The following is a 26893-nucleotide window of genomic DNA, read 5'->3' as shown; positions in this document are numbered from 1 at the left end:
TCACATTTCACAGAAGGTGCCTGTGGCTCATCAGGAAAGGCCTCTTCCTCCTCTTCCATGGTGAAGGCCACGACACCTGTGGCATAGCCCCTGTGGCAGATGCCGCTTCAGGGCCAGCTTGTGCCTGTGGCTTCTGCGGGACCCTTGCCCCACTCTCCCTGCAGGAAGAACCGCTGGCTCTAGAGACTGCTTCCTTCACGCCCAGCAGGGGGCGCTCAAGTTCCAGGGCCTTCCACAAACCCTGCAGGATCCCATCCTGTTTCCAAAACTGGCCAAAAGCCTCCATGGGGAGGGAGCCAGCTTTTTGCTGCCAGAGATGCTCAGAGGCAGCCCATCTTTCTGGGGAGTCCCAGAGCAGGGGCGTCCCAGCCTGGGCCTTTGCTGGAATGGACCATGTCCCTGGAAAGAAGCTTCCCACACCCTCGGAGCAGGACCCTTTCCTCTGGGGTTCCAAGACCATCTATGGCCACCTGCACTGGAACAAAACTAGAGGAAAGCAGGGGAGGAAGAGGCCATCCAGAAAGGTCCCCCTCTCCCCAGTGCCAAGCAGAGAAGAGGTTTAGTGGTATTTAGGACTAGGCTGGAACCTTTGCTCCCAAGTCAGCCCTCATCCCTTTTGGAAAATCCCTATCTGGAGATTAACCCTCCTTCTTGGCCTACTAATTTAGGTATATTGGTTTTAAATCTGCCCAAGGACTACTGTTCTTTCAGTAGTACATTGCCAGCCTGTGGCTGCCTTCACTTGCTTAAAGCCCCCTGCCTTCTCTTCCTTGGGCCACCGGGGGTGGGGGGATCATATTTGCCCCAGCTTCTGCTTTCCCTTAGAAAGAGATCTGCATACATTTGTGTGCATCATGTGTGTGGCTTGTACAAGCTGGGTGATGTGCTGTGAGGCTCTGTAAGGGGGTTTGGGCAATAAAATAATTGCTGTTGCTGGTTGGGATCTAGGCCAGACAAAGCCGCTGAAAGCCAAGCAGTGGTTTTCTGAGCTCCTGCAGGGACAGTGGCAGGCAGTGGGGTCAAGTTGGCTGAAGAGTAATTCAGACTAGGTCTTCCAATGAGGACAGGGTGAGTTAGGCATCCCTGAAGGAGAGGGATGGCATTTACGGCAGATGTGTTAATAATTAAAAGGGTCATACAAATAACAAACCAGAAGAGTGATTTGTAAAACTTTTCTATACTGGATTTACGAAAGAATTCTTTTAACGTTTTGAAGGATTTTCTGAGAAGGGGTAAAGAAAAAAAATGAAAAGAAATCCAGTTCTAGGACATTATCTGGATTAAAAAGCAAGATTGTTAAAAGTACAGGGAAGGAATATAAAGTTGGTTTATTTGATCAGCGTTAAAATAGGTATGTAGTTATCTCTGGTAACCTTTAATGGACTTTTGCTGACCAGGAATGAACAGCAAGATTTTAAGATTTTTACAGTTAAGAGATGAGATATGGGAAGAAGAGAACATTAGCTGTACTTTAAGAGAAGGTGATAAGTTACTAAAATTGTTTATACTTGTGATGAAGGGGGAAGTTACTTTTTTATATATTTTCCATTTTTCCTTCCTTTCTTCCTGTCCTGTTTAGTCGATAGACTCTGAATTAATTAATAACAATTCTTTATTAAGCTAATTTTACATCAGTGGAAGGTCTAATAATAATTAACAGAAAGTTATTATTTAATTTTTTGAAACTGAATTCAGTATGGAATTCTGAATAGGAAAAGAATGGATTCTACATACTAGGTAATTAACTCTGAGGAAAATTGATTCTTAAAATTAAGGTATAAGCAAAGAAAGTCATAGGCAACAGACAGAATGCAATTGAGGAGTAAATGGATTGTTTGCACTGTGCTTTTTCACCAATTGGCTGAAGATTGTAGACGCCGTTGACTCTGAGGCGTTAAACAGGGTGGTTCCGAGGGAGTAGAATTAACACAGAAGCTGAGGTAGAGGAATCTGGTGATCTGAGTATTTAGCAAGATGAATCGATGGTAGAACTGGAGAACTGAGATAGACTAATGTGAGGCGGTGACTGGCTTTTTGAAGGAATCACAGGTAAGTATACGATGGCATAGATATAATTACAACAGGGCTGAATTCAGGAGCTGACAGTTGGATGATGCTGTCAGAGGCTGACCGTTGAAGCCCCACTGCACAAGGCGTTCTAAGGCCGAGAAGCGGCAGTGACTGCTGAGGTAATTAAGTCCTTGAGGAAATGTGGAATTAGGAGCCGAGACAAATGGAGGGGCAGGTGGAAGAACGACAGGCTCTACGGGAAGATTGGGGTTATCAAGATATCGTGAGGCTGTAGAGAGGAACAATTGTCTCAACGCCCTTCTGTGGCTTCCTACGCCTTTTATAGGCTGCACATCACACCGTTGCCGATCGGGAGCCAATCGGGCTTCTCGTTGCTCAGCCGCACGCCGCTCTCGAGTGCTGATTGGTGGTGGCGAACCCGATTCACTTCCCGGCTCCTTCAGCTGTTCTGCTTCTTCCCGCTCGAGGCTTTTCTTTAATTGTGAGTCTTCTTCAGTTTTTTCCTCGGCTTGGCTTAGCTGTTTTTCCCAGCTGTCCCCTTCATCCTCCGACTCAGTCTCTATTCTAACACTTCCTCGCGCACTCTCTCTCTTATTTCTTTCTTTTTTCTTTTCTGCACTTTCTAATTTTTATTTTTACTCTTATATAGTTTTTTTTAGTTTGTATTAGTTTTTATCTTTTCAGTTGTAATCTCTAATAAAATTATATAAAAAAGAGTAATTCAGACAAGAGAGACTCCAAGTTGCCCTTCCTGAGCTCAGGAGAGCATCTGTCTAGTACCTTAGGCCTGTTTGGGCTGTGGGTTAAAGTTATGTAGTTGCTTATTTTTTTTCCTACCATGGATGTATTATAATATCTGTTTTCCTTGCATGGACATTTTGTTGTATTTTATCTTGTAAGCCACCTGGGAGTCTGAATGATTTGACAGTGTACAAATTTAATAACGACAACAATAGTAGCAAAAGCAAAGGAGTTTGGAGCCCAGATTCAGCTTTGCTGTTTCTCACATCCTGCAACGTGCATCAGTCATTCTCCAGATGTTCTCGAACAGTGAAACGTGGGGAGGACTTGCACATTTCTGACAGATGCTGGCCGTATGTGCGCGTTCTCAGCCTTGCTGAGCCACCTGCACTCTGGCCTGCAGGGGGTAGCAGCACAGAACGGGGGAGAGAATCAACTGGGGGTCTGTAGCTGTTGGCTTATCTGCCTTCTGCAGAACCAGGTTCCTCAAATGCAGAAACAAGCCGGGTGAGATTTTAAATAAAATCGCCCCTTTATCCTGCTGTTCTGGGCACTCTGTATGCAGAAACAAGTCCTGCCCTGGAAAGATGAGCAGAATCACTCTAGCTCACCCTCCACCCCAGGGTTACAGGGTGAAACCGAGAGGCGGCGTGGTGTGGTAGGTTTGGGGTTGGGATGGGGGGGTGCCAGGTTCAGGTCCACCCTCAGACTCACTGGGTGCAGGGGAAAATAAGGAGTAAGTGTTCTGTGTGCTGCCTGGAGCCCATGGAGGAAAGGAGGGAGGGAAGTCAGAAAGAAGAGAATGCTGAAACCTGGCAAGGTGCCTGCCTCTGCTTCCTGGTGTGTGTATGACTAGAGTGAAGGCAGAGGTGGATTCCGTCTTTTGCACTTAAATTGCGATTAAACTCAAGACCTCTTCACAGACCCTGAAGTTGAGGAAGCCCTCTGTGAGATGCAGTCCACCAAGTGGGCCGGATCCGTGCTCCTTCGGCTCAGTTATGTGGCCCAAGAGGGGGAGTGGGCTGGATCTGAAAAGGGGGGGCTTCTTGAAGAAAGAGGGGTGCTACCACCAGCCTCGGAAGGGGCAGTTATTCCCCCTCCTCAAAGACCATTGATCCAGCCATTATGGACAACTGCCGCCCCATCCCCAACTTTCCCTTTTCAGGGGAAGTGTGGGAGATGGTGGTGCAGCAGGAACTGGTGTGGAACGGGGACGCGCTGGTTACTCCTGTGGTGGGACATGGATGGGGGAGTGCAGCCCTTTGGACCCTGCTGGGTCCCTCTGCAGGTCATGATACAGCTGACCAAGGGACCCTTCCAAGCCCTCTGCACAGGTCAGGGGCTGGAGGTGTTGTCTTGCAGTGGTGGTGGTGGCTATTTATATAGCTTATATAGTTCTGGTCTTTCTCATGTAGATATCATTAGTTAAGGTGTGGGGAAAGGAGTGGTCAAGTCCTTGGCCGCCCCATTATGGGGTACCCCGGGACTACCCCCAGACTGCTCAACATTGCTATGAAGCTGCTGGGAGAGACTGTCCTTACATTGAGGCTGGGGGATGACCCTGGAATCTCATGGGATTGGTGAACATGGAGGCAGATGAAACTGCAGCTGGTGGGTGGACCTGAAGGGGAGGCCCCAAAGGATGGGGAGGCCCCAATATCATTAGATCTGAGTGGCAGTCAAGGGAGGACATAGCAAGAACCTGGTCTACCAGCAACGGGTGGTTAGCAGTTGCGTTCATGGAAGGGCCCAGACCTTTTGGGACAAGCAGCTTATGAACATCCCCCAGGAAGCTGGGTACAATTGCTGATGTCCTCTACCATTTTCCTACCTCGAGACTTTCTCTTTAGAGACTGTAAAAACCGTGGTCGAGCAGAGACTCCAAGCAGTGTCCATTTTGCCTGAAACTCAGGTTTTGACTGGGCAAAAACCTCTTGGCCCCCCGTCCCTGGACTTGCCCATATCATCTGTGCCTCAAGGCTGATCACCTCAAAAGATCAGAGCCAGCTATGGGAAGAGGGGCAAGATGAAAGTGCACTGCAAATTAGGGCTTGTTGACTTTGCATTCAACTGCTCAGTGAAAGTGACACAGAGAGCAAATTTAGCCTCGAATCATTATCTGCATCCAGGCTATTGAAGACCCTTTTTGGCTCATCCTCAGCATCATGAGTTTCTTTCCTTGTAAATCACCGCCCTGGGAGAAGAGGCTTCTTGAGTTGCTGCTCGGGTCTGGGAGCTGAAAAGGGTCTAGGAAGTGCGGAGGCAGGTGCTCAGGGCTTGCTGCTCCAGAGTCATCCTGGCCTGGGTGTTCCTCTGCAGAGGAGCTCCCTTTGGGGGATGGGGGGAGGCAAGGCAGAGGTTAAGGGTCAGGGAAGGGAAGTTTCAGGAGCAACCTGGCAGGGCAAAATGGGAAGTGGCCTTCTATGAAGTCCAAGGTGGAGTGTTGCCCAAGAGCAGCTCGCAGGAGGCTCCACGGTGGCGCTGGCAGTCCTGCAGGGCCCACGTCTGATGCTGGATGGGAGGACTGAGAAGCGGGCTCAGCTGCGAAGGCCATCTCACCGTGGTGCCAGCTGTCCTCAGATGTGCCAGCCCTTCCTGGTACTGTGGGCTGCTTGTCCGAGGCAAAGGCTCCAAGACAGTTGGCTATTCTCTAAAGCTGGCAACTGACCAGCAAGAGGAGGAGGCCCAACCATCCTGCTCACCAGACCTGTCGGTCCAGGATGCCAAGAAAAGGGCTAAGATGGTAGAAGAGGGGCGCACGAAGGGCTCTGTGCAGAATCAGCACCCCTCAGAGACATTCTTTCTCTCCCACAGAATGGAGTCTGGGCAGGCAGCCCGTTGCTTGTCCTCCTTTCCAGCAGACCCTCTTTCTCTGTGTTCTGCAGCCAGCTGGCAACAAGGCCAGCACTGCCTTTCCCAGGAGCCCCATGGGGCAGCAGGAGGCAGACCATTCTGAGCTTCTCCTGGCCTCCATTTCTCAGAGTTCTGGGGGACAGGATTCACTGCAGCCCAGCCACTCTCTGCTGTAGGAAGAACAGTCACCTGCAAGAGCTCAGAGCCACATAGTGCCCATTCTTGGCACAGACTCACCTAGCCTGGAGCAGCAGCAGCAACAGCAACAGCAACAGCCTGCCTTGCAGAAATTGGCAGTCAAAGCTTTTCATGGCAGAGAAGAAGTTTCACCTGCAGCGGCCAATGTCAGACGTGGCAACCCAAGTCCCATTGACCTGAGGCTGGGAGCAGCTTTCTGCCCACGAGGGATTTAGGTAGCTAACATCCTGCTCCTGGTCTCAGCACTCCCTGCTACTTGGTCAGCGGGAGTCTTTTCCCTGACAAAGAGAAACAGCATGAAATAAAATCCCTGCAGCACTTTATTTTTGTAGGAAAAGCAGAGCTGTTTAGAAATGCATCGTTTTCAAAATTCCATCAGGTGCCTGCAGAGGCAGAACACATTTGCCCATCTCCATTTCTACCCTGGCAAGCCCTGCAAGCAGACAAGCTGCGGCTTTCTCAGAAAAATAGACAGGGAGCTGCTCTCAGCTTCCAGATGCTCCACTCCTAGGGAAACCGCACTCTCCAGTGGGGATGTCCAGCCCGATCAGCAACCTGGGAGGCAGCAGGGAAGAAGAGCTGACACAGCTGTGGTAGAAGCCCTGCAGTGGGGTGGGGACAGGGAGAGGAATAGGCCACCAGGCAGCATTTAGGCTGGCCGGCTGGCCCTGGCCCCTTTCAACTTCAGGGGCAAACTCTTGTTGAACCCTATGCTGCTGGCTTGGGCTGTTCCCCGGCCATCCGCTTCAGTTGGTTCCAGGGCAAGCAGAGGCTAAAGCTCTCCATCTTCCATGGTTTGGCCTCCCAAAGGGGGCTGCCTCTAACAGAACTGCCTCCCCCCGCCCCAGGTCTCACTCAACCCCCAGGTGCCAGCTGTTGCTCAACTACCAATTGAAGAAGGTTCTGTTGCTCAACTGTCACACTCCAGGGGGTTGCATGTCTTTTCCAGATAGTTTGGTGATTTCTTCCATAAAGGGCTGTTACCCCACCATGAAGGTGGGGGGCTGAAATTGTGAAGATTCCCAGGGTGCCCGACCTTCATCTTCCACTTTGTCGCCTTCTTTAAGATCTGCCAATGGGTTGCATCCTGTCTGGTGGAGGCTGCCTCAGCCCCCCAGACTGGCTCCGAGTGAGCCAGAGCACCAGGGATGCTTCAATTCCTGCTCTCCTCTCTGCAGCCCCACCCAGCTACTCCTGTGCTGAAGTGCCATTTGCAGCTGAAATGCCCCACAATAACATGCCACAGGGCAGCCGGGCAGAGTAAAGGTGGAGCTCAGACTGCTCCCAGTGCTCATCCCTGAGGGGGGCTGAATCTGGGATGTGCTGCCCTCCCTGATCACATCCAGAGAGGCGAAAACTGAACTTCAAGGGCATTCTGGCCAGACTAGATCCTCTGTGCTTTTATTCCTGAGCTGTTTAATCTTTGAGTTGTAAGTATTTAGTTTTTATGCCTGCCATATGTGTTTTAAATTGTTTTCCTTATATCATGTTATTTCCCAAGAGTTGTTGGATTGATTTAATGATAAATAAGCAAGCAAGGCTGCTGCCGAGTTGCTCTCCCAGGTCCCTGAGAGGGGGAGAAAGGTGAGGGGGCTGATGGCATCGCCCCAGCGGAGGGAAGCTGGGTGGCTGCCTCAAGTCCTTGGCCCTCTGCCAGGCTTCTGGAAAACGCTCCCCCGCTGCCTCATGAGCCCTTCTCTTTTGGCAGGCTTGGGAGGGATTATGGATTAGGTGGTGGCTGCACCCCATAAAAAGGGCTGGGAGAAGCAGGGCTGGGTCTGAGGACCTGCCCTGCTCAAAGGCTAGGACTAGCGGTAGACATGGGGGCTAGTCTTGGCCCAGGCCATTCAGGACCTTTTGTAAGCGACCTAGAGGGTGACACGGAAGGGATCCTTATCAGATTCACAGAGGACCCCAAGGTAAGGGCGTTGAATAATGCCTCGGAGGACCCCAGTGAAAGTCAACATGGCCACAACGTGCTTGATCGCTGGGCCAGGCCCATCATGAAGATGTGCAACATGACAAGCCTGAAGTCCTGCACTTGAAAGTTGTGTGCCTGGGATGGGACTGGTTTGGTGCCAGTGTGTGTGAGCAGGATATGTGTACTGGCGAACCCCAAGCTGAATATGGGCAGGCCCAGTGCTGCAGCTGCTCAAAAGGTCAATGCAATCTTGGGCCGCATTAACAGAAGCGTTGTGTCCACATCACAGGAGGCAATTGTTCCATTGTACACTGTGCTGGCTGGACTGCACTTGCACACTTTAAAAGGGGCACAGACTGGAGAGGCCAGGAAGGGTCTGCAGGATGGCTCCCAGGATGATGATAAGGGTCTGGAATCCAAGCCCTACGGGAGACAGTCATAGAAGCTGAGCATATCTGGCTTGAGCACCTACAAAAGCTGCCGTGGGCAAGAGAGGGTGACCCGTTCTCCTTTGAAACTGTAGATATTCAGGCTCAATGCGAAGAGGGATTTCTTGTTGGGAATTGCTGCAAAGCTGTGGAAAAATCTACACAGGGATGTGCTCCCCTTGCTGGAGGTTTTCAAAGAGGGACTGGATGGCCACCTGTAAGGAAGAGTTTAGCAGATTCTTGCACTGGGCAGGGGGGTGGGCTGGATGACCTGGAGCTTCTCTTCTACTTATCTCATCTACGATTCTCCCAAGGAGAGCAGCACAGATCTAGAAAAGAAAGATGGCCCCACAATGGTCCTCCTGAGACAGACCAAAGCTCCTTATGAAATATGGCCACCCCAAATCCTGTCATGCTCAGCTGCAGGCGCATTAACCATGCCTTTCTTTTGCACACCTGGACATCATGCAAAGTTTGCCATTTCTCAGCATGGCATAAAATAAATTTTATGTATGTATGCATGCATGCATGCATGCATGCATGCATGCATGCATGTATGTATGTATGTATGTTCTGTGTCCAGAAAACACTAAGGAGAGGCTTTGGGAAAGGGATTGATGTCTCTTTGCTCTTGAGTCCTGCTGGCCTGGTGCTATGTCCTGCACAGAGCTCAGGGGGCTGCTTGGTGGACATCCTTGGAGCGAAGCACTTTGTAGACCACCCAGTAGAAAATGTTGAACACCAGGAAGGTGAAGGGGAAGACTGCCCGGGAGACAGTGTCAATCCGCTTGGCCCTATCCAGATGGTGCCTCCGGAGCACTTCTCCTTCTCGCAGGAGCGAGGCCAGAGCAGGAGGACCGTAGATGGGGCTTTCCACAGCTCCCCCGCTTTTCACGCGCTGCAGACAATGGCCCAGGCCATAGCCCTTGAAGTAGAATCGGCTCTCGCGGACCACCTCCTCTTCCTGGAGAGGGGAGGCAGAAGAGGAGAGAAGAATAAAGGTGGTGGTCAGCCCTTCCAGGGAGACCCGCTCAGAAAGCAAGGCCTGGGCTGAAGCCCCTCTTATCTGACTGTTACTTGGTAGCGGCTCTCCCTCTTGTCCTTCAAGGCCACTCCCTGTCCCTCCACAGTTCTATCTCTGCACTGCAAGGATACATTCATGGTTGCAAATCACCCAGGTCTGTGTTCCAGGCAGAACTGTTATCTCTGTGAGTAGGTCGCAGGTCCTAGCACAAAGAAGTCAAGTCTGACATCCCCAGAGGGAGCACTGTTCTCCCCCCTTTTATGCTAGTGTTCTGGATGCATGCACCACCTTCTGCTTCATCCTTGCTGCCTTGTGGAGCACAGTGTTGGGAGTGGCAGCAAGGATACAGCACCCAGCAGGGAGGGGACTTGGCCCAGGCTGCCTGCACATCTACCTTCCAGTCTGGAACTGAGAAGGGCAGCGGGGGACGGTTTTGCATCATATGGGCAGCTCAAGATACGACCAAGGTTATCACATTTCCAGGCTGCCTGTTGAGCCCAGAGTGCTGAAGCTGAGCAGCAAAGGCTCAGCTGCTTGTACCTTTGCTGTGCCAGCTTTCAAAGGTGTTAGCCTTGAACATCTCTGAGTTTCCCACCTGGCCTCTGAATGCCAACCCCTGCCTTCTGTGTCAAGCCGAGGATGGGTGATGGACTGGGGGCTCTGCCCTGGAGCTGCTCAGTTCAGCACAGCTCTTTTGCCTTCTTCCTTCTCGGATGTAAAACTGGACACCCTCCTGCAGTGAGAGGCTGGCAAAGGGCTCTGCTTAAAACTGGGGCCTGCAGCTGCTTTATCAAGCACTAGAGGGCAGCCCAACTGTCCTGGCAGAGACTGGGCAGCCAGCAACTGCTGCCAAAGGGAAGAAGTGCCACTGGACCTGCGGGTTCCCAAGGGAAGCCCCCCTCACCCTCCCAGGTGGTGGGGCTGCCTAGCAAGCTGCCTTCCTGGACTGATGCATCCTAAGGCTGGGTGAGCGGCAAAACAAGTGAGGTGCAAAACCGAAGCCAGCACAAAAGAGGAAAAGTGTTTGAAACCCTTTAAGCAGCCATTTATCTTAAGAGGTGCTCACAAAAACGATGGCTGTTTCTGACTGACCACCCAGAAGTCACCCAATGGAGGATGGCTTGGCTTGGCAGGTGCTTCTCCCACGCACCCCACACACCCTCCTTGCCAACTTGTCCCAGGTGCATATCTGGGGGCACTGGGCCTGGGCCTGCTACTGCCCCCACCAGAAGCCCCCAGTTCTCACTCACCATCCGCTGCCGCCGTTGGCTCCGCTGCCGACGCAGGAGTTCCTTGTGCTGGCGCGAGACAAAGTTGACTGCAGCATACTCCAGCAGGGCAGCAAAGACGAACAGGAGGCAGACGGCCATCCAGATGTCAATGGCCTTGACGTAGGAGACCTGCCGAGGAAAAGCGATCCTGCCAGCCTTCCTGGCTGTGCCTAAGACTGCCCCCTCCCCAGCTGCCACACTGCCTCCATTAGCTCAGATGGCGTGTTTTTTCTGGGCAGCCTTGCTTCTCTCCAAGTGTCCTACAGAGCACCCAAAGGTTTTTACGGGTACTTCTCATTTGGCATGGCAAGGCACGACACCAACCCCGATGCCAAACAGGCATCAGGATGCCAGGAGTTTGGTGGTTCTCCTGAGGTGAACATTTTGTGGGGCTTTGGCTTGCTTTGCAAGAACCGGGCACAGCCCCCGGGGTCTTACTATGAAGTGTGTGGCTGCCTTGGCTCCAAGTTCAGCACCCCAGTTCGGGACAGCACCATTTGGAAGGTGAAGCCAATGTCTCTGCATGGACTTCAGCTGCTTTTGAGGAACAGAAGGGCGAGACCCACATAACCAACTCCTGCATTCATTGGCTGCCCCTAGTCTGTTGCCCTTTGGCTGGGGAGTGTGACTCACATTCAGAGGCTGAGTCCCCCTCTCACCAGCCTGCATCTGATTGTGCTCAGTAAAACCCCACGGCCACCTGCCAAAGGTGTAGCATCTGCCAGTGGCCTTTTCCTTTGGAAACTATAAATAGCCCCCTGAACAGATAGGATGCACATGCTAGAAAAGATGGGGAGGGAGTTCTCTCGACATTGTGGAAGGAAGAGATGGAACTTCTCTTTGCAAGTTCAGCTTTTGCGAATGCTCAAACCCAGGTGGGACTGGAAATCTAGGAAGGACTTTTTTCTCCCCCCTCTCCTCCTCTTCCTCTCCTCCATTTGGCAGGCCCAACACAGAATAGTAGTGGGAGAGATTTCTTATCAGGCCTGCAGTGCTGGGAGTATAAAACTTACCTCCATCCTTTTTACCCAGCTAGAAATACCCCCATTGATGCTATTTGCCTTAAAAGGCACACAGAGGTGTCAGATTGGTTCCTGCATCATTTGCTTTGTAAGCAGCACAGCAGTGCATTGTGTCCCTGCATGTGGCACAGAGAAGAGGGTTATTCCAGCTGGTCCTTCCCGTGCTTTGTAGCTGGCTTCTGGAGATGCCACAGAGCGTTACTGCCAGCAGCATCAGAGGCAGCCTGGCTCTCCCTAGTAGTCACTGGGAATATGGCATGTGCCTTCCTATCCGGCTCCCCCTCAGGACACATGATGGGAAGGGGAGGTTGTCTCTGATATTTATTTTATTTTATTTATTCAATTTGTCCCTGCCCATATTACCAGGGCAACGCTCCTGTGGGCTGAACTTAATGACTTGTGCTCCAAAGGGAGGGGTAGCAAGGAATCAAATGTGTGAGAAACCCAGTGCCCCCTCCTTCATCTCAGGGAAGGTGCAAGAGATATGTGTGATCCTTACTTCGCATAATGTCATGTTGCGGTTTGAGGGAACATCTGAAAGCCACATAAAGGGGCCAACTGAGCCTATGAAGCCCTGCTGTGGGGCTTTGCTACAGCATGGTATCCTCCCAGCTCTGGGTGTGAATCCTGGGGAGCCCTTGGAAAGAGGCTTCCTGCCTGCCTAGAGACTCATGTCCCGGAAGATGCTCCAGGTTCCCTGCCCGTGGGCCCTGACCTTTGGCAAGGATGCCCGGGAGCCTGCACTCTGGGTGGTCATTGTCAGCACAGTGGTGATGCCAAGCCCCACCCGGGCTGGTGCAGCATCCATGTTAATCCAAAAGGAAACCCAAGAAAGGATGACGATCAGCAAACTCGGGATGTACATCTGGATCAGATAGTAGCCCATCTGCCGCTCTAGATGGAACTTCACCTCAATGCAGGTGAACTGCCCTGGAAGAGAGGGAGACAGAAGGATGAGCAGCAGCAGAGCAGAGCCCGCCACCTTTGGGGCCCAGTCCCCAGACAGGCAGCCAAGAGCCTCCTCCTCACCTCTGGAAGGCCCAGGAGAGACTCCAACAGGGAAGGGTGATGAAGTGCAACTGGGGGATGCTGGGTGGTGGTGGTTGGTGGGTGTGTCAAAGCAGTGTCTTACTCCCCTAGCAGAGGAGTTGGGGAAGTTATTGTGGTTGTCATTGTGGGGAGGGTGATGGATGTGCTCTATGGCCAAGGGTGGTGGCAGAGAGGAGAGGACAGGTAGTTCTGTCCAAGTCATGATAGCAGAGGGGGATAATGAGAAGCTGAGGGTGGGAACAGCAGGGCTGGTGGTGAAGACCCGCTCCACTCTCCAGCCCTCAGTGTTCTGCCCTGAGACCAGGTCACCGGCTCTGTAGTGGCCCTGGGTGCCCGCGGCTGTTACGGAATGCCCTTTATCTGCAGTCTGTGGATGAGGCAGCCAACCAGATGTGTGTAACTGAGACTGGCAACTGGGTGGAGTTGCCTTTCTTGAGATGTGCCCACCTGGGTTTTGGATTTGGCACCAGCCATGAGCCCAGGATAGGGTGAGGAGGCAACTGTCCTCCATGAGACCTAAATGGCTTTCACAGGCTCTGCTCTGCAGATAACTGGGTGTGAGACCCTCTGGTCTCCCCCACCCTGACCTTATTTAAAGGAGCCCCTAATACCTGGTTCTTTCCCCAGCCTTGGGCTCGTGCAGGTGGCAGACTCCTTGTGGGATGTTTGGTTTGTCAGAAGCTGTTTGCTGTTTTTCTGGGTGTTTCCTTTTTGCACTGTCTGTATCATGTTGTTTTATAGTGTATGCCTGCCCAGAGTCGTGATGAAGTCAGGCAGTGAGTGACTGAGTGAGTGAATACTAGTGGCTGAGGCAGTCTGCCAGCGGGATCTTTTTAGCACTGGGAGAAGCGACCAGCACATCCCACCAGAGTGGCCTGGTCACCTGTGTTGTAAGACTTGGTGCAATAGCCCAGGTCCTTCTCATCCTGCAGAATGAACTGAGGGAGTGTCAAGCCATCGGCCACCTGCACGGCCTCCCGCTCCTTCTCCCACTCGAAGATCAGGTCGTTCATGGTGTAGCCAACTGCAAGGGAAGCAAAGACAGGGAGCATGAGGAACCGAAGAGGCGGGCAGAGTAGAGCCACCCACCTCTTGGCACAGACCAAGCCACTTCTCTTGCCAGAGACTGTCCAGGCCCAGCTCCCACAACACCCTCTCCACCTTTCATTGCTCCTGCAGTGTAGAGGGCCGACATCCAACTGACTTTCCTCTGCTCATGTTGGTTGACATGCCCAGGTAACATGGCCTCCAGCTCCATCTTTCGTTGCTCAATTCTTCAGATCTCTCCTTACTGGACTACCTGGGACTCAGTGGCTACCCTCATCTAGTTATGGCATTAACCCATTTTCTGAGTGTGTGCAATACACTGAGTTATACACTAACCACACAGAATAGTTAAGCCACAACAATGATCCAAAATTACTACTAATGAAGCTTAGTATATTGTGGAAATCCAACTCCTAGGCCTAACCTAGTTAATCATATTGTGAACCAGCCTGCTACTCCTTGTACCTCCAACTAATTCCCATTGCCTCTCAAGTGTACACTGCAGGTACAGGAAGAGTCACTTGCTGAGATGGGCAGCTGCAGAAATCGAACAAACAAACAAACAAACAAACAAACTGTGGCTCTTATGTATAGCACCAGGGACTCTGTTGATGCCACAGTTAATAAAAATACCCACAGCTCTCCAGCTGCATGGTACATGTCTGGATGTCCATAGGGAAGTTCTTGAGATCCATAGGACAAGACAGGATAAGAGTCAGCCTATGGGGAAGAAAAAGGACAGAGTTACAGGGACCATGCTGAACCATATTTTGTGTATTTAGGCTAAGCAAGATGTTGTTGATGCTGATACCTGATGCTGTACAGCACGCCTCCATTTTTGAAAATGCGCAGAAGCTTGTTGTCTGTAGTGACCTCATGGAAATTGGCTCCCTTCTCATTGGCAAAGAACAAATCTGGCTTCCAGATAGAGTCTAGCATGGAGGGGTCCAAGTCCAGAGAGTCATCAGGGTATTCCCAATAGGTTAGGCGGGGGTCATTCCAGTGCTGCCGTAGAAAGACATTGACACGGTAATCCTAGAAGAGCCAAGGGAAGCTGTCACAGGTGGAGGCAAGTCAAGAAAAGGCATACATGTACTCAGCTGGGCATCTTTGACAGCTAGGACAAGAACAGCAGCAAATACTATAAGAAGGAAACTTGCGGATTGAGGCAGCAGAGAGTGGCTTAGAAGGTAGAGCTACAAGGAGTGGCAGTGGACACACCATAGGGCTGTTCTTTTGCTCCTTCCCTCAACTACTGTTGCTCCTTAGTCCCTCCCTTGACACTATTGGTTTCCAATTATTAGCAGGTAACAGTCTTCCAAGGCCACAGCAATCAGGGATAGTTGTGACCTGCCAGCCATGCTCCTGCCAAGCCATTCGGCCTGCAGTTTCTAGGGGCTGACAGAGCTGCAGTATTCAGGTTCAGAAAGGTGTGGGAGAAGGGGGGGGGGCTAAGCCTTACCATGGCAGTTTCTGTGACTGAACCAAAGCTGTTTATGAAGATGTTGCATGTCACGTTGACAGGTGGACCTGTAAGGAAGCGAGAAAAGGACATATGACTAGCATATTATGAACCTGGCCTCTGCCAAGTCTGATGATAGGTCCCAACCAGGTAAGAACCGTCTTGCGGGATTAGACCAAGGACCATCATACTGTTTCTTACAGGGGCTCACCAAATGCGTCTAGAGTGCTTCCAAGCAGGAGGCATTCCCCTCACCCCCCACTATTCTCCTGCAGTTGACGGAGGACTGCTCCCCACCCATGGAGTCTTCAGAACCAGTAGCTTCCAATAGTCTTGTCCTCCATGATCAACTGACAGCCATCCATGAATTTACCCCCTGTATGAAGCTCATGGCCATCACCACACCTTGTGGGAATAAATTCCACAGCTTAATGATGTATTGAAGGAAAAAGTCCTCTCTTCTTTGGTATGTCAGAGTCAGGTCTAGTGGTTAAGGCAATGGGCTAGAAATCAGGAGACGGTGAGCTCTAGTCCCGCCTTAGGCATGAAAGTCGGCTGGGTGACCTGGGGCCAGTCCCTCTCTCTCAGCCCCACCCACCTCACAAGGTTGTTGTTGTGGGGAGAATAGGAGGAGGAAGGAGTACTAGGTATGTTGCCCACCTTGAGTTATTTATAAAAATAATAAAGGTGGGATAGAAAATAAATAAAAAATAAAATTAAAAAATGTCATAAATCTCCTCCCAGTCAGCTTTATTGGGAAGCTCCCAGTGCTAATTTTCAGAGATGGAGAAAACCAACTTCTCTCTGCCCACGTTCACCATGCCATCCATGCTCCCTACACCTTAATCACATCTCCCCACAGTTGCCTTTTCTCTAAGCCACTTTTTTCTATGTAACTCCCTGGAGTGGGGAACCCATAAAACTCTTCGATGGAACGTCAGGCATAAAAGTCTTTGATGGAGCATCAGGCCACTGGTCTTTGGAATGCAGAGACTCCTGACCCTCATAAATCTAATGTCATGTAAACATCCTAATATCTGCAGCTCCCCAAGATCACAAGCAAAGGGACCTCCTTCCTAGGGGAGTCGATGAGAATGAGGTCTTTCTACCTGCCAAGCAGCTGACCCACACCAGGCCATCTGTATCCTCAGCCACACCCAGCATCCTTTTGAGGTGCTCCCCATGGGAAAACTGATTCCACCTCCCCACTGCTCACACAGTGGAGAGACTGCCTTGTGGCGAGCTCTTCTGTTCCCAGGTTATCATGCCTTAATAGCATCTTTGACAGCCCTGACGGAAAAGATGAATGCAGTGCAAAGGCCATGGACCGTTGGGCCAAGCAGCTCTTTGAAAGGGCGCTTCCCTCCAGGAAGGGTCAAGGGCAGCTTCTCCGGAGGCTGGAAGGTGCCTTATAAAGCAAAATGTCCTCTCGTTTTTCAGAGTGAAGCAAGGCAGCCAGATAGCTTCACCCCTTTTCCAAGGCCTCATCTTCCAAGCTCTTGGAAGTCTGGCTGCATGCACAGATGTTTCTTCTAGCTGCTGTGAGCCCCTATCACAGTAAAGAGGGGATGTGAAAGATTGCTCTGTCTTAGTGCAGAGCCTCATTTCACTTCTGTAGTGTGAAGCAGCTAGTCCAAATGGATCCAAGTGATCTTGTGGGGGCCCAGTAGCCAAACCATACTTTACCTTTGAAATTGGGCCTAATGCGAGCATCGTACCCTGATGTCCGGCCCATCAGCTTGTCCAGGAAGTCAGAGGGAGACATCGGCTGGGGGAGGCTCTGCAGGGCTGATTTGACTCCTTTCCCTGTCACAAATCTGGTGGGGGTGGTGGGGAGAACAGAGCAGATTTCAGCCTGACGATCTTTCCACATGCACACATTGTCTTCATGGGACATATGCCAAGTAGCCAGCCACAGTTGAGCCCATCATAAGATATGGTTCATTTATGGTCTAGTGTCATGCAAACCTAGAACATTTAAGTTTCTTCCAGTCTGAGGCCCCCTTTCCTTCTGCAGCAAAAGAAGGGATTGGGGTTTTCATTGGGGTCACCTGCTAGGGACTAGGCTAAATGGCTCCAGTCAGACGGCAGGTACTTCAGGAGGCACAGTGACCCCATCAGAGCTGAGGGCTTGGGGTAATAAAGACTGCCACCAGCACTACATTTGATTGTGAAATAAGTTGGCACAAGGAGACCAAATAAATGATGGTGTGCAAAAGCAGGTGAGAATGACCCTGGACCATGGGCAATGCCTTGCTGAGCTCCCTACAACAATGCCCAGCCCTTGTGTTGCCTGGGAACCCTAGTTTTGGCCTTCTTGTAGAGTCAGCTGCAAGGTTCCCTCCCAAGAACGTTGCCCAGAATTCAGAAGGCCAGCTTGGTCAGTCAAAACGTTTCAACCAAACTGCCACTCAAGAAACCGCTGGAACCAATTGACCCTGCCAATGAGACTGCTCCAGCATTCTTCTATTGCCCCAGGAGCTTCCCTCCTGTCACCCTTGTGCCATTCCATGTGGCCTTTGGAGAGCTAGCATGGCAAAAGTAGAGCTTTCCACAGCCCAAGGAGCCATTCTTCCCAAGGGGCTGCAGAGGATGTAGACCTCTCTAACCCCCACCCCACCCCCAATCCCCAGGCAAGGGGGCACTGCAAAATCTCCACAGTCTTCTGGCTGGGCTTTGCTGAGCTCCCACACATCCATTTTACAGCAGAACATACAGATGAATCTTCAGTCCCTGAGATAAAGAAAATGTACATGGGCGTTTCCCCCTGTGCTGGTCTGTAAACTCTTATTTGAGTTTTTCTTGCCAGTTTTAAGGGGCCTAAGACATTTGTTCCAAGGCTAATCTGCTCCCATTTTGTAATCCTGAAAATTTTACTTGGGTCTCTGGAAAGAAAATGTTGTTTTGTTAAAATACAAAGAAAAACAAACAAACAAATCAGAAAGTTTTCCAGTAACAACCCCAACCCTGTTAAGAGGAGCAAAGCACTGTCTGCAAATCCGGGGAAATTCTGGGAGGAAAAACCCTATTCATAAACATTACACACCTTCCGGGGGTCAAGTAAAACCAGCTCCCTAAGAGTTCAGATGGACTTGCTTTCTGTTCTGACCACAATTTACCTCTTGCCTTACAGAAGCAGAGGTTGGTACTACCTGGAGCTTGTACTGGCTAGAAAAGAACTGCAGCATTTCTCTCTTTTGAGGCTAAAATAACCTGGTGGTGCCTATTAATCAATTCAACCTTGAAAAATTGGCTCATTGAACCGCGCTCATACCTGTTTCATCAAATAATACTTTCATAAGTAATATCTGAAGAAAAGCAAGGAACAAAATGAACATCCGAGCAAAGACCACCGCCTTCATGGCCGAGAGGGCAAGGGAAGATGGAACTGCCGAAGCCAGGGCAAAAAAGCTGCTGGGCAGCGGATGCCTCGGGAAAACCGGGACGGCTCCAAGCCGCGGAGAGGAAGAGGAAGAGGAAGAGGGGGCTTCCTAGGCCGTCCAGCCCACTGTTTCCGTCAGGGCTTAATCAGGCGATGCCCCTCGTTCTTCCTGGAGGAACTCCCGTTGGCGCTGCTGCGGGGCAGCTTCAGAGCGAATTGGACACCGTCTGCGCCGGGCGCGGCTTTATTTGCGCGCTCCTCTGAGCCTCCAGGTTGCTCCGGGAAAGAAAGCCAAGGGGTCGGGCGGGCAGAGAGGAGACCTGAGCGGTCCCAGCCTCAGTCCCGGCTGCCTGGAAGGAAACGCCCCCGCCACTGGCCTCCCAGCACGTGCAACGTCCCGCCCGGCCCTCCAAGAAGCCAGGCCCCCGGCCGAGACGGCCATCCTCCTCCACTCACCCGAGCAGGGCGCCATGCAGGAGCAGGAGCGGGACTCGCATTCCGTGGCCTCGGGGCATCACTGTGAGGCCAAAGGGGCTGAGGCCGAAGCGGGCGGGCGGCGAGGCTCGCGGGGCAGCGCTCCAGTCCAGGGAGTCGCGCGAGCATGTCCCACCGCCGCTCTCCCAGGCACGGTTTGGCGGCGGCGGCGGCAGCGGCAGCGGCAGCGGCAGCAACAGCGCCGAACCGAGGCGTCCGGAGGGCGGCCAAGCCGGCCTTGCCGGAGCCCGAGACACTTGGCTCACTTCTCCCCGCCTCCAGCGGGGAGGGCGCTGCCCACCCACGCGAAGGACAGCCCCGACGGCCGACGCGTGGCTGCCGGTCTCGCAGCCTTCTTCCGGGAGCCAGCTCCGCGGCTTCTCTACGGGCGCCCAGCCTCGACGGCGCTGACTGCAGGCGGAAAAGCCGGGGCGTGGGCAGAGCGGCTTCTTCAGCGGAAGGCTTTCCTGAAACCGCCAGCAGTTTTGGGCACTGGGTGTCCGCCGCCTCTCCGTCCTCCAATGAGGACGTGCGGAAGACAACGAAAGCGCGTTTGCCGCTGGCGGGCACCCGCCAATGCTGTTGCGAAACTATGTGTTCGCCTGACGGGACGAGCGCGGGTTCCCCGGGCTCTCGAGGGACGATCAGCCCGACGAAGCGGCCTTGCGGTTGGAGCGCGCCCGCCGGAGTGAATGGAAGAGCGTCCCCTCTCGACCTGCCAGGAGCCTTTTCTGCCGTTGCGGAGAGGCCTCTCCACGCGTCCCTTGTGATAGGAAGGTGGACTGACCCCTGGGTCGTGGCTGAGCTCCCTTTTCCCTGCCAAAAGCTGGGCCATGAGCCTCTTTCACTAGGTCCCTTTCTAACATAGCGCGGCATTCACACATTATTCATTTATACACTGCTGCTCCCTTTCTGAAGACTTGGAGCAGCGTTTACAATCAGCAACCTGCAGTTAAAACCAAGGGAACTAGTAGCACATGAAAGGTAGACATCCCTGCTTTGTCACATCTGGGGAGTGGCATCTTCAGGGTCCCCGGGGTCTCTTTGTTTTCATGACTCTGTCAAAATATAATTACGTGGCATGTTCCAGATATCTGAAGCTGGATGGTTCTAAGTCTGCTTTGTTTTGGGATGGCCTAGCGATTTGCGTGGATGACCCAGTGCTTTGGTGAGTTTGATTAAAGTTATTGTGCCAACCAAGATTATTGATTAATTCTGGAACCCAGGACATGTGTTGTGATTCAGGCATGTTGCGGACCCCGTCTATGAAAGAAAGTTGATTAGCGGGGCCCAGGAAGAGGGCCTTCTCTGCCATTGCCCCCACCCTATAGAACACTCTTCCCCCAGAGGTGAAGTGGGCCCCCACTCTCCCAGCCTTCCAGAAAGGGGTGAAGACCTGGCTCTGCCAATTTGCGTGGAGCATGAGGAAGGGTAACCAACCCTGGGGGTGGCTAGCACCCTGAAGATGCTCCTGTAGATTAAGAATGTCTAATTAACATCTGTGCCTTGGAATACATTATTTTTGAGAACATTGTTTTATTGTATTTTAAATGAGTATTTATGCTTGTTTTATTGTAAACTGCCCAGAGTTGCTTTTTGAGTGAGATGGGCAGTGACTAAATTTGAAATATAAATAAATATAAATATGTGTAGTTGAAACAGCCTTTCTAAGCTGTCGAAGGAGATGTGAGCCCGGCCTATCCTTGGAGAGGGTCCCCAGAGGAAGGTATGTACAGGGCCACTTTCTGAGGGAACCTGCAGGACAACAGCCCCATCCCGCCCAAGGGAGAATACCGTTGTCTGCGGAAATGCCTTTAGCAGGAGCAAAGGCAGGAAAAATGTGCCCATCCTGCCCAGTGGGCAAAAGGTGATGTTGACAGTTGGGGAGGGGTCGGGTAGAATGGTAAAGGGCATGGCTGCTGCTGGGGGTCTGGAATGCAGCCCTGTTTGGCCACCCTCTGCACCCTCCTTCCACCCCTCTCCCAATCAGTGCTCCAGTGAGGGAGACGGGAGGAAGAGAAACTCACTCCCAAACCACAGGGACTGTGGATTGAGAGAGGGGACAGCACCCAGCAGCAGCTCAGGTGAAGTTCCAGAAAAGGTTGCAGAGCTGTTCGTTCCCACCGCAAGGCTAAAATTAGCGGATGACAGCAGGACAATCATTTGTCCCTTGGACGGTGGATGCAGCCACTCCAGCTCAAGGTGACAAAGCCAGTGGGCTGCATGCAGCTCCACACCCCTCTCTGCCTTTTGAGCCTTGCAGTTTTGCAGAGGAAAGGCTTATAGCTGAAAGTGGGGGCAGGGGATAAAGAGAGACCGTGCAACTCTCACCTGTCCACTGGCACCTGCTCTTCCCTGGCCTTGCCACTCTGCTTGCTCTGTGCTGTCCAGCTCCTGTCCAGCCAGTCTGGGGAACAGCAACACAAGCTGCACCTCATGGCTGAAAATGGACAACAGGAGGTATGAAGAGGCACTCTGTTCCACCTGCACTGGCTTCCAGCTGTGGGGAGATGTGGGGTGCACTTGCCAGCCATGCACACTCCAGCACCCTTCAAGGACTCCATCTGGACTCCAGCATCCTTAAACAGCCATCCAGGTGGACATTCCTGGAAGTGAGCTCACCTCTCTTGTCCATCCTGTCTTGGTGCCTTGAATCCCTGGGTTTCTTAGGTTTGTCTGCATAAAGGGGTTGCTCTAGGAAAGGTTTGGGGGTACCCTTGTGCTTCATTATTGTGCCCCACCGGAGCCTTGGCAGGAGGACCAAAGGAGCTTTGGCATGGGAGAGACAGAGGTGCTCTGTCCAGCTGTGAGCGCTTCCAACCTTTCCTTCCTGGTAGCCAATGCTGTGGGAAAGATGGTAAGTATTTAGTGCCAAGGGGAGGTGATGTGGGCTGATATCCCACAGCAGAAGAGGCTGCCAAGGCTACCATGTGAACAGGATTTTGCTCATTCCCAGGATGAAGTTCACCCCAGGGCAAAGAGGAATGCTCACCCTCGGGATCCCCTTCCAGTTCCACCAGCACCTGTCCAAGGACACCAGAGGGACCTGAACAACCAGCCTGGGCAGGCGCAGTCCTTATTCAGGGTTAGCCTGGACCACATGCATGTGCCCACTGACTCTGTGTCAGCGTGTGGGTCAGCAGGGTGAGCCTCCATGGGATGGGAGAAAGAGCTGTTTGGCCCAGCCCGCTTCAGGAAGGCAGCTGCAAAAGATGTGGCTCCAAAGCTTTCACGGGGAAAGTGTTTCATGGGCACAGTGTGGCTCCTGATCCAGTGGAAAAGGGTGCTCCTTCCACAGAGGAAATCTCTCCATGGGAGGAGCAGCTGCAACTGGGTCACTGGCAGGTCTGTGGCTGCCCTGAAACATCCCCACACCAGGTAGAGGCAGAGTGAGAGAGGGTTTTTTCTCAGGGCACATGCCTGTGGGGAAGTCTGCTGGGTAGGAGATTAACATTGAAAAAGTGAGACGGGAAGCTGTTTTCCTCTCTTGGAGGCTCCCAAGGCACTCTGCCTGCTGTGAACTGCTCTGCTCACATCTTTTCCCAGCCTGCTGGGACCACATTGGTCTCCAGCTTCACAAGCATGAGCTGGGCAAGATGGGCAGTGCTCTGCTGATGGGAAGGCAGGAGGATCTTGCAAAATCCACTCCTCTGACCCTGAGAAATGTCAGCTCTTGGTGGGAATCACCCACCTGCTTTGAATTTCTCCCAGATTACATGAAGAAAGCTATGTACCTCCTGCCCCACCTGCTGTTCTGGCAGAGGAGCTCAGCACTCTCTGACTGGTGCGCTGACCATGCGGGGAGAGGTGTCCAAAGCTCAGTTTGGAGAGGCGCTCTTGGCCAGCATTGAGCCTCTTTTCTCTGTCCCCTGTTCAGAGCTAAAAATACTCAGGTGGCTTCAGTGGGAATTGCCTGCAGGCTCCAGTGAGCCAGAAACAATACAAGCAGGTCTGAGCCAAGGGGGAGGTTGCCGCAGCCAGGCCTCGAAGACACCCAGCTTCTGAGGCTTCTGCCTGGATCCTGCTTTGCTGGGACTTCTCTGACTCTTACATTCCACCCCAAAGCCTCTCCCTGCTGCCTTGAGCCCCACAGAGACAGAATGAACCTCCAGAGCACTGGTGGCATTTTCACCGAAGCAAGGAAGTTAAGCTGGTAGAGGAGTAGAGGCGGAGGTTTTTCTCTCTGCTGGAGCAAGGCATCTCTCACGCATCCCTCCTGTGCAGCTGCTTTGGGCATTGGCCACTTCCCTCCCTCCTCTAACGGCAGTTAGCCTGAATGATGGTGCGGCTCCGGTCCCTACGGGGTGCAAGGCTGCAGTTGTCATCTCCAGCCCAGGCAGGTGTGATCCGCCTCCTGCTTTGTCCTGGCTTGGCCTCCTTGCATCACGACCCCTCCCCTTCTGCCTCGGGGTTTTCCCCCTTGGACTCTGGGACAGGGAGGCTGAGTAATTCAGGGTAACAGGAAAGCCACAAAAGGGAAAGTCCAGGAACTTGAGGAGGCAGCAGACAAAGTGGGAGAGGCCAAAGGGGCCCTTGGAAAGGCCTGTCCTTGCCACAGCAGGCCTCATCCTGGGCCACAGCCCACAGCGATGATGGTATTGTCCAGAGGGCACCTCCTGATGGAATACCTTCAGCTGTGGATGGCAACCTTCCTTTGTTTGGATGACTGCTGAGGGATTCTGCTGCATCTTCACTTTCCAGGCTTAATAGCCCCAGAAGGAGAGAGGGTGGCTGCTTGCTGGAGGAGCCTTCCTTGTTTTCCATCTCTGGATTCAAGGCACTCAATGTCCACCGTTCTGGCTGAATTCTCTTGCTGGCCACTGGCCAGCTGGGCTCCATCCAGGGCCTGCTTCTGCCCCAGAGTTGCCTTGATTGCAAACAATGGTCTGGGCAGAGCCACCAATCTGTAGTGGCTGGGGGCTCCTCTTCCTGCTTGGGCTTATCACCCACTCACTGTAGTGCCAGATGGCCGACTGTAGCCATGGCCTTTGAACTAGGAGCAAGCAAGCTCCCTTTGGACGTAGCAAGGGTGGGGGGACAGAGCTCCCTCCCTCCCTGCCCATTCCTCCTTCGGTCCAGCAGAGGTAATGGCTTCCAAGCAGTGGTGGGGGAGGGGGAGTAGTTTTCCAGCCCTGGATGAAGATCTGACTGAGGAACCCGGATCTTCTTTCTGCAAAACCATTTGACATTACAGCCCTTCCCTTAAAGGACCTTTCCATGCTGGGGTTGGTTTTGAATCCTGTGTTTCCAAAAGCCTGAGCATGGGGGTGCAGGGCAGGGGGAATGGAAAACTTGCAATTCTGCTGTTGATGAAGATTCTCAGCCATCCAGGTGGAATTGTCTGTAGGTTGAGTCATGGCAACTGGACTTCTTTCTTTTTGGTTGAAACGTTTCGCTGCTTGTCCAAGCAGCTTCTTCAGTCTGGGCAAAGGTTGGTGAGGGGACCCCATATATGTCTTGCAGGGTGGCTGCATTGTCCCTGCCCCTGAATGGCTGGTAATTGTGCCATGGAGGTGTGGATTGTCTTTGGGATGTCTTACTCCTAGATCCTTTGTTCATCCCCAAGTGGATCGTCAAGAGTGGCCTTCCTGGTGGTCGAATCTTCCTGGGGACTGATGACAGAGCAGCATGAAAAATGAGGGACAAGTTGTGTCTGAGGCCTCTACTGAGGGAAGGATTTTCCACTTTGGCATGAATGGATTCCTTAACCCCTCTCTCAAACCACCTATCTTCTCTGTCCAAAATGTGAACATTGTTGTCCTCAAATGAGTGTCCTTTTTCTTTTAGATGAAGGTAAACTGCTGATTCTGGTCCTGTGGTGTTGCTCCTCCTGTGCTGGGCCATCCTCTTGTGTAAAGGCTGTTTGGTTTCCCCAGTGTAGGGCTCAGAACACCCCTCACTGCACTGGATTGCATATACTATGTTGCTCCTCTTATGTTTCCGTGTTGGATCTTTAGGGTGTACAAGCCTCTGTCTCAGTGTGTTAGAGGGTTTGAAATGTACCGGTATGTGGTGTTTTCCAAATATCTGTTTTATCCTTTCCGACACACCGGCCATGTAAGGAATGACCAGGTTCTTCTGTTGACTCTGGGTCTCAGCCCTGTCTGCTGTTGTTTTAGGTCTAGGGGTAGACTTAGATTTAGTGAAGGCCCAGTTTGGATACCCACAGGCCTTCAGGGCTGTCCTCAGTTGCTGGTTTTCTTTCTTTTTGGCATCCATGGAGGTGGGGATGGTTTCTGCCCTGTGCCATAATGTCCTGAGGACTCCTAGTTTGTGCTGCAGTGGATGGTGGGAGTCAAACATCAGGTATTGGTCTCTGTGTGTAGGTTTCCTATAAATCTCTATTTCTAGAGATTTCTTGCCACTGATCCCAATAAGAACCTCACAGTCTAGGAATGCCAGTCTGTTGTCCTTGGTGTCTTCCCTGGTGAACCTAATGTTTATGGTGTTTATATGGTCTGTGAAAGCCTGTACTTCCTGAGCCTTAATTTTAACCCAGGTGTCATCCACATACCTGAACCAGTGGGTGGGCACCATTCCCTGGAACATGCTGAATGCTTTCTTCTCCACTTCTTCCATGTATAGGTTGGCAACAATGGGTGACACGGGGGAACCCATGGCACAGCCATGTTTCTGTCTGTAGAAGTCACCTCTGTAAGAGAAGTAAGTGGTGTTGAGACACAGGTCCAGAAGATGGCAGATCTGGTTTGGGTTGAGGTTGCTTCTCCTGTTGAGGGTGCTGTCCTCTTCTAGTCTCTTCCTAACCACAGTTAGGGCATCAGTGGTGGGGATGCTGGTGAAAAGAGAGGAAACATCGAAGGAGACCATGGTTTCATCTGTATCCAGTTTCAGGACCCTACTTTAGCAACAAATTCTTCCGAGTTATGAATACTAGCACCTCCAACCAGAGGTGCTAGTATGGTGGCAAGGTGTCTGGCAATGTTATATGTTACTGAATTAATGCTGCTGATAATGGGTCTGAGGGGTGCTCCTTCCTTGTGGATCTTAGGGAGTCCATAGATGCAGGGAATGGCTTCTCCAGTATACGGACGGTGGTAGGTTATCCTATCGATGGAGCCCTCTTGTTCTAGTTGTTTCAAGCTATCAGTTCTGTTGCCTGCATGCACCATAGGCTAAGAGTTGTTAACTCAGTTGCTGCTTCCTTGATTAACTCAGACGCCTGGGTTCATACAACATGCTGAGCCACAGATTATGCAACCAACGTTTAGCCTCATATGTTGTGTGAATCCAGCGACTGTACCTGGGTCATCAAGAGCCATTATACAGTAACTGATCAAGCAAAACATTGGATGGATGTAGAGGAAGGTCCACTGCCCAGGGAGCTGTGGAGCACTCCCAACACTTATGGAAGGGAGGGAGCCTGGGTGTTCTGCGCCATCTCCTCTCCCTCTGTTTCAAGTTTTTTGCGTCTGCAGGAACAGCAGTTAAGTTGCCTCTCAAGACTGCTTGGCAGTGGGAGTCAGAAGGCCTCCTGGTTGCCATGGCAATTTGTAAGCCCTGAGGATGGAGGAACCTGGAGGAGATGCAGTTTTCCATGGCTCCTCTTGAAGTAAGTTGGTGTTTCTCATTCCCCCATCCCATCACTTTCCCAGTTAATTTCTGCCAAACCCTCTAACACGGCTGCTCCAGACTCCTGGAAGATGCTGTTGAGGTTTTCCTACTAACAGATTAAGCTGCTGTTGTACCTAGTCATTTTGGCCGGGTTAAAAGGTTGTATTAGATTGTCTCCTCTCACGTGCTTCATGCAAAATAGCCTGGGGGAGGAAACCTGCCCGGACTTGTTCTTACTTCCTCTTTTTTTTTCTCTGCCGGCAATGTAGCCAAGCAAGGCTTGCTCCAGGGGAGCTAAGTCCTTTAAATGTTTTGCTTTTGTTTTTGCTTTCTGTAAATAAATTATTTTTATAGAAATGCTTGGTGTGTGACTTTTTTGACCTCTCCTGGGCTAAAGGCTTTCCCAGCATCTGCCAA

At 51.8% G+C, this 26893-nt stretch overlaps 2 protein-coding genes across 2 annotated transcripts in view; one reads left to right on the top strand and one right to left on the bottom strand.

The window, feature by feature from the left end:
* The window catches only part of PLP1 (proteolipid protein 1), a 111938-nt gene that overhangs the window by 63065 nt on the left and 21980 nt on the right, over positions 1-26893 (top strand). The gene's annotated exons all lie outside the window — the stretch shown is intronic.
* LOC134504379 (glycine receptor subunit alpha-4-like) lies at positions 8795-19057 on the bottom strand. Its single transcript, XM_063313562.1, has 9 exons — positions 18887-19057; positions 16735-16865; positions 15049-15116; positions 14398-14621; positions 14224-14306; positions 13423-13563; positions 12205-12419; positions 10447-10596; positions 8795-9136 (listed from the first exon to the last, which is right to left on the bottom strand). Exons 1-9 carry the CDS (start codon positions 18943-18945, stop codon positions 8843-8845), a joined length of 1365 nt encoding a protein of 454 aa, XP_063169632.1. The 5' UTR covers positions 18946-19057; the 3' UTR covers positions 8795-8842.

This window comes from Candoia aspera, chromosome 12 (genome assembly GCF_035149785.1).
Source record: "Candoia aspera isolate rCanAsp1 chromosome 12, rCanAsp1.hap2, whole genome shotgun sequence".
In the NCBI taxonomy this organism is placed as follows: Eukaryota; Metazoa; Chordata; class Lepidosauria; order Squamata; family Boidae; genus Candoia; species Candoia aspera.
This window is presented reverse-complemented; position numbering and strand designations above follow the sequence as displayed.